Below are 7500 nucleotides of genomic sequence, written 5' to 3' on the forward strand. Positions count from 1 at the left end.
ACAATAGTGGGCGCATTTTGTTAAGCTATGATTGGTGTTTCATATTGTGCCATAACATTGTTGTTAGTGATACAGTGCTGTAGTGACAACCCTTCCAATAAGAAGGACTCTTAAAAGTAGTGCAACTGGTTTCAGCCACCTTAAATGAATTTCGTTTGTTAGTGGTTATAGTGATGTCCATCCTATTTACTAGTATTCTGCGTCACATTGCCTACAAAATGAAGTCCCTTTCAAGACTGAAAAATACCACTTCTCTTTACTTGCCGCTAAGGGATAACTTGACCATGGGTTTGATTTTATGTTTTCTCTAAGGTGCCATTAAAATACATTTTATGTTACGAACATTTAGATGAGTATTAAGTTACCTCAGAAAAGTTTGATCTCGAGACGGCAGATAATCAAGGGACGGAGACCTGTATAATGGCGCCGCGATGTTTTTACGGAGAGGAATATTAGTAGAAACCAGTTCATCCTGTTCGTCCGATGACGAATCATCTTGAAATCCGTTGCAACTGTTTGGTTGATTGATATTTGGGCAAGACATATGATGATCAAGCTGTAGAGCCTCGTAATGATGTACAATTTCTTGGACCCTTGGAGCACTGGGTCAAGTAAAGGTGCAAACTGTTAGCTTAGAACATTACATATTAAACCTGAACATTAAAGAAGGAGGAAAGAATCGGCGAATAAGGGATTAACTTGAAAAGTGTTAAGACAAGAACAAAAGCAGGTGGGGTCAGCTAAACAAGTTCTACAAGAAAAATGTTAGAATTCTCTGATTTTTGACACATCAGCTTTGGATTTCAACTTGTAAGAATTTACATACTGAAACTTTTCGAGACTTCTGAATTTTGGAATATCGTAAATCCAACGACTCCAGGGTGAATTTTTCTAACTGAATAATGAGCAATGCTTTGAGCATTATTCCTCTGTTTACTTGAGAACTCTTTCAGAGGAATATAAAACTGACCTATTTATTTACAAAGTATCTCACTTAGTTCTTGTGTTTACGATGTACAAACAACCAAATACAAGTTTGACGATATTTCTTTAACTGATCAGCATCCACTTTAGGCACCAAATCCACTTCTACAATTAACAACTAAAATGCCAAGGACCAAAATAATTCCATAACTTCCAAATATGGCATTTCCTTGTTGCTGGCACGAACCGCACGAGGGAATGTTAAATCTCTTACGCACAATCCGTGCGCTTGCTGAATTCGCTCTGTTTTACGAATTTGTGCGTGTTCAGTTAAACAACTTTTCACGTTTTTCTTCTCAGGTTTTGTCGTCAGGAGCGACCAAACACCACATCTCGCTCAATGAAGTTTTCCTTTACTAGTTGAAGGTTGAAGTTTCGCGAAATTGGTAAGGAATGCCTTTTCACTCGTCAATTTACTTTCCTTGCTTATGACAATGGCCGCTAGAAACATTTCAGATGCACAGTTGCTTGTGCACTGTGGACTCGGGGTACTATTCCTTCTTTCTGTATGCAAGGTGTGTAATTTATGGCTTACGACATGACAATTTAAGGAAACAAAAAAACCAGACGAAACAAGATCTCTAGATCGAAACGACGGCTGGACAGGGCTGGAAGTGCTGAACAAAATCAGAAAACATGACAATTGAGAACGCTATCACATAAATATTGCCACCTGTCATAAAATGATAAGATTTGTATCATAAATATTTTGCAAAAAGCGAAAGGAAAGGGTTTTGTACAGCTTTTTAGCATTAGCAACTGTTTTTAAGTATACAGACACGGTCGAAAGTTTCTGATACCTCATTTTCTCATTTGTTGACTACAGAGCAGTAATATCAAAAACCCATAAGGGTTGAAACATGTAACGCGCGTTCACAGCTTCCGAATATTCAGTGCTAAGTACCATATTTGGAAACCTCTCGCTCCAGTTAATTTCGCGCGAGAACATTGGTGGTATTGCGTCACGGTGTTCTTGCGAACTGAATGGTTGAATGTTTCTCTCTTGTTGTTCCAAATATGGTACTTAGCAAATTGAATATTCAGAAGCTTGTTTCCCAGCACACAAGGGGCCGTTACACGTTTCAACTCTTATGGGTTTCTGGTAATATTTAACCATGCTGGTATGTTGGCATTTATACCACTCGCCCTCTTGAAGTGAAGTGCGGGAAGGCTCCGCTACGGTGGTAATACAATGCGTGACTTGTTAATTCTTCAGCCTTTCATAAAAAGGCTAAAAACTGTAAAATCCTCATAAAAACAACTTTTAGAAACTAGAAACTTCATCTTGAATGGTTAGTTCATCAGCACCGTCCTTTAGATCAGCGGCCTACTCTGCGTTACATTATGGAGTTACGATTACATATCGAGTATTGCATGACTCCAAAGTGTATCCTGCATCTACTAAGCCCAACATACCCACTAATCAAAACAGAGATAGTAAACACCCTAACCTCCAAACACAAAACCCACACACACAAGAATACTTCGAATATTAGGCTGACCTTGCAACTTCACTGTCAAAATCATCTTGGCTTGGAGGAAGATAGATTATCACTTCCTTCACTTCTCCATCATTGACTTCTTCTACTTCTTCTGCCTCCTCAAACTTCAGTTCTCCTGTTTCAGGGATAACCAGACTGCTCCTTCCAAGGGAATGCATCATGACGTCACTTCCCCGTGACACGGTAACTCCAGGAGGCGTCTCCATGCTGTCCTGTTTGGTGAGAAATTTTTAGTCTCAGTTCCGTTTGTGTGATTAATTACTGGTGCCCGGTCAACCCGAACTTTCAATCTCTATTGACAGCCAAAAGTGAACGGGGAAAGTGTGCTTTCCCACGTTTGTTGTCATTGTTTCGCAGGTAATTTATCTCCAACTACCAAAGGTCAGGTTGTTTTTTTGACAGTAAATTGAAACAATGTGTCAAAGCCTAATATCAATGTCAAACAATAAAACTCAAAACATAATTTACCGAGTCGACACGCAACCACATAGTTAACCGGAACACAGAGCCAAGAGTACGCCTAATGTGTGACCTTCACGTATATTTCCCTCTAGCTGACTACTTGACGCTTTTATTTCCGGGGGCAAAACACGTACCCTAGCCACTCATGCACCCACCTTATCCTCCCCATCGTCCTCATCAAGTTGATCTAATACTGCTTTACCATTAAATGAAAACAGGTCATCATCTTCCTAAAATATACACATACAGCCACGCATGAGTAATGTCATGCATAAACAAAGAGTCTATTGTGAGTAAACGCATTATGCTTCAAGCACAGATTTCTAAATTTTCATTGTGTTGTGTTAATGAATTCACAACGGTTTGACCTTCCTTGTTACATTACTTCCATTGTTACATGTTGCAAATCTTACCCCTTTTGTAAGAGAACACCGTCTCTCCAGAGGCTGTGAATAAAGAAAGTAAAATTGAAAAGGAAAAAATACTTTCAAGAGAGTAACAAAATAACCCTAACCCTAACGACATAAAAACAAACAAATTTAATAACTATGATTTGTTAATAGTACGGTATTTTTTGCCTGCTCATCTAATATTTTTACGTTTTAACATGCGTTGATTTTTAACGCCAACAAAAACTACCGATACTAATTTTCCGTTAAATGACTGCAAGTGGCAAGACAATTTTTTTCTGCACCCTTGACGTCCTTGAAAAGAAAGACACAGTTTAAGTGACCTCAATAAAATTGCAGCAAAGATAGCTACATACGCTGTTAGCCAAAGCTCTAACTTGTTCCTGTAATGAGATCGGTTCAATGGTATATCTCTTCCTGTCTGCGAGAAACAAAAAAAAAACATCAACCAACCAAACATTAAACGGAGTTCGATGACCGTAACTTACAGTACGTGTTTTTTCCAGTTCAATTGAAATGGGAAAAGAAACCGTAACTTACAAAACACCGGGCCCAAGAAAACTACGTTAGTGAGATTATGTCTAATTTTTCAATCAAGCTGCAGAGCAAAACTTTAAATTAAGTGGACCGCATGCATTGTAGAATATGACCGCCTAAATTGGCCATTCTGAGCTTGAGTATGTTCTAAGAGATGAAATAATTGTGAGCAGCATTCCAGATCATTTCACTTACAGAAACATAATTCGATTCTCACCTGCTGGATTGAGAGGGAAAGCAATTCTACGCAAGGGCCCACTGTCTCCGCCTACATGAATACTGCCATTTTGAATTCGCTTGTAAAAAAAGGGAGAATACCAAACATTTACAAGAGCAATAGGTGCGCAATGCGTATACGTGTCCAGTGTTAAAGTTATTACGACAACAAAGTTTTACAATAAGTTTATTGCAGACAAAAGTAGGGAGTACTTGACACGTTTCACTGTATGTTTCGAGAAGCAATTCTCCTTATAGCTTCCCATAGCATCAGACAAGATGGCGTCAAGGCTGGGTTTCCTCAAGCTCTGTCGAAAGGTCTTTTACGTGTTTCTTTCCATTGTTTTGAAAGACCTCCTTGGTCCTCGACGTTCTAACTTTACTTTCTTGACATTTAACTCTTCAACGAACCTCCAGCTGCCTAAAGAAAACACGCAATCCATTGTTGTTCGAATGTTTAAAAAGTCTACTCCGCCATCTTCGAAGTCATCGAGTCTAAGAGTGAAAGCGGCTCAGCTCCTTCGCTTATCTCGAGATATCCTGTTGGTTCAGTCCTTTCTGCTATGTGGTGTTGCGACAAATAGTCGTCGTGTTTATTGTTTTGGCATCACGAACGCTTATCAATTAACGATCGGCTATCGACAACTTTAATCTTTTATAGCATGTCGCAACCCTAACCCGTGTTTTTTTTAGAAGTTACCAGCGGGAAGGGATTGGTGTACATGTAGTTAGTTTTTATGTTCATTGCGTGAGTTGGGTTGGGTGGGTGATACACCTTGAAGGGAACTTAATGTTCTATTGTGTTGTCACCTGCCTTTGTTGGCAAATTGATCAAATAAATCAAAATAAATAACACGCAGCACCCAACATTTTACCTGCGCCCAGCGACCCCCAAGATGAACCGTCTGTTGGTTATTGGTATCACTTTCCGAAGGTAAACCTGTGTCACTTCCTCCGGCAATGAGCTAGGTTAATAACAAAAACATTCCCATTAGAACACTAAATTTACAGTTCAGACAAAAACACCAAGTAGCCTACCATCCATCCATCCTGAGTTCACGGGATAAAAACCCCTAGATGAAGAATTGCACCCATCTTTTAAACAACAAAACCTCAACAGCAGCATTCGACCAACAGAATGCGATACAGCACTAAAAATGGAACGTTCACTGAATGGCCACTCACATTTTGAGGATGAGAGATACTGGACTCTTGTTCGTATTGAAACGTAATACAAAATTTAACATAGGAAAAAAAGACGGCCGGCTGATTTAAGTCTATAATTACTGTACCTGCTTTTTAGCCCAAGAAGGCAACTGCCCAACACTAAAGCGGTAATTAACTGGAGGACTCGGCTCTACAAACACGAACAAGATGCATATAAGATATTAATGGGGATCCCCCCAAAATACACTGTAAATTCGTGGGGTTCAAATACAGATAAAGCCGCCTGAAATGTTTCGAGTCTCTTTCATGGCATGATTTTAGAAAACGTAAAATGTTTCACGTACTCTAAAATCATTTCATTCACCTCTAAGTGGATATAACTTGAACTTGCATTAAACAAACTCCCAGCTGGCCTGACTCAGTTGCGTAGAGCAAGTGCCGCGCAATTGCACCGTCATGGGTTGCTTTATATGTAACTGCGATGATCTCCTTTCGCGACAATTGTTAACTTTTCTATGGAAGTGTGAAGGTTATTAATTCACTTGAAAATACAATGCATTTGTATGGAATGAGAAAGCACACATACCTTTAACTGGTCGAGAGAATGCTGATGATTCCGAAGATGAAAATTCAGTCTCTTCCTTTATCGAGGGGTGTGACACTTTGTAGGTCTCACGCCTGATTGTAAATGATTACGACTTTTATTACATACCAGTAATAAATTGGAACAATCTAATAATAATTTCACTCCCTACCTTATGGGTGTTCCAAACTGAAATTTAATTTCTGGGTCATGTCCTAGTGCTTGGAGTTTTTCAATCATATTCTGGTAAAATATAAATGATATGCATGGAAATATGTCGCTATGAGGTGGATTGCAAAATAAAACTCAGCACAGGCTTTTCTTCAGACAAGTTCCTTTTTCTTCTAAAATGTGCAATGTATATTAATTTAATACGAAAAATACCTGTGTGTATGTTGAAGGGATTTTCCACACAAAGATGCATCTACAAGCACAACACCCTTTATTAGCATATCTTAGGTAGTATGATTTTGGTTCCACACTTTAAACAACAATGACATTTGAGAGATTTGGTTGTGATGATTTTAGACAACTTAAGTACTGCAAAAAATAATCAACTCACCCATCTCCACAAACAGAAACAAGATTCTTACAATCAGCAGTGAACTTAATTCCAGTCACAACCTCTGCAAATGATAGGTTATAAGTTTACATGAAGTTATGACTGAATGATAACAGTATTTCATAACAACTTAATAATTGCGAGTGCGGTCGTTTCAGCAAAATCTCAAATTGAGGCCTCGTCGTATGGACCAAGCGACAGCGAGCTCAATACAGCTAGGCTGTGGTTTGAAATTTCGCTTAAGGACCAAATGGTCGAGGTTATAAAGTTGTTTATTATATGGCCAACAGAACGGTTAAAAGAAAAAAAAGAAAAAAACTGATTTACATAATCCATAACCGGCCCGTGGGCATTACTGGAGAATAATGCCCTGGCACTTGGCCGCTCTTAGCAAATCAGAGCGCGTGTTATATCAGCCAGAAACACGAGCCAAAAAATAATATTGATTAATCTCTCTGAACTTGAGGATGACTTTAAATTAATGTGACTTAACAAAACAATAATTCAATGTCCAAATCAAGAGCTACAACGCACAAAACAATAAAACAAAATGGTGCACATTATCAAATGACTGTAGAAAGTTCGGAAATCTTAAGTTCTTTTATGAGCCATTACGCATGACTGCGTTTAAACCAATGACAGCCAGAGCAACTATTGATGGTGATGGTAAAGGTGATATCCTAGTTGTCCACAACACTATTAACTCAAGAGTCCAAGAGAGGAATTGAACCTTCAACCTCTACATTATTATAATTCCTAACATATATGTAGTGAAGCTTCATAGCACACACCAGAATGTCCAGACATGCTTGCCACACACTCCCCTGTGTCAAATTCTGTAATGCAAACACTCTTATCTGAACAACTTGTAGCTGCATAAGACCCTGATGAATCCAATGTTATCTGACAAAAGGAACATAGCACAAGTATTTACAAATAAAACAAAAGCCATTATCTGGTTAAAAAAATCATAACCTTCCTTTATCTTATTACACTGGATAAAGCACAAAAATCATTATAGGAAGGTTGTGTGTTTTTTTATCTTAATCTTAATCTATATTGGTGTTCACGTGGGAT

General features: G+C 38.5%; 1 protein-coding gene across 2 annotated transcripts in view; it reads right to left on the minus strand.

Annotated features, from left to right (window-relative positions):
- The window catches only part of LOC138025260 (mitogen-activated protein kinase-binding protein 1-like), a 52337-nt gene that overhangs the window by 20933 nt on the left and 23904 nt on the right, over nucleotides 1-7500 (minus strand). The window contains exons 24-36 of one of the 2 annotated variants that reach the window (XM_068872489.1): nucleotides 7215-7326; nucleotides 6424-6487; nucleotides 6246-6285; nucleotides 6034-6104; nucleotides 5865-5956; nucleotides 5404-5468; nucleotides 4987-5076; nucleotides 4113-4191; nucleotides 3715-3779; nucleotides 3362-3394; nucleotides 3104-3178; nucleotides 2487-2698; nucleotides 366-602 (exon numbers count right to left, since the gene is read on the minus strand). In XM_068872489.1, coding sequence (XP_068728590.1) covers nucleotides 366-602; nucleotides 2487-2698; nucleotides 3104-3178; nucleotides 3362-3394; nucleotides 3715-3779; nucleotides 4113-4191; nucleotides 4987-5076; nucleotides 5404-5468; nucleotides 5865-5956; nucleotides 6034-6104; nucleotides 6246-6285; nucleotides 6424-6487; nucleotides 7215-7326 — 1235 coding nt within the window. The remainder of the gene's footprint in view (nucleotides 1-365; nucleotides 603-2486; nucleotides 2699-3103; nucleotides 3179-3361; nucleotides 3395-3714; nucleotides 3780-4112; nucleotides 4192-4986; nucleotides 5077-5403; nucleotides 5469-5864; nucleotides 5957-6033; nucleotides 6105-6245; nucleotides 6286-6423; nucleotides 6488-7214; nucleotides 7327-7500) is intronic. The other variant, XM_068872490.1, reaches the window with a different exon arrangement.

Source organism: Montipora capricornis, chromosome 12, assembly GCF_036669925.1.
Source record: "Montipora capricornis isolate CH-2021 chromosome 12, ASM3666992v2, whole genome shotgun sequence".
Classification (NCBI taxonomy): Eukaryota; Metazoa; Cnidaria; class Anthozoa; order Scleractinia; family Acroporidae; genus Montipora; species Montipora capricornis.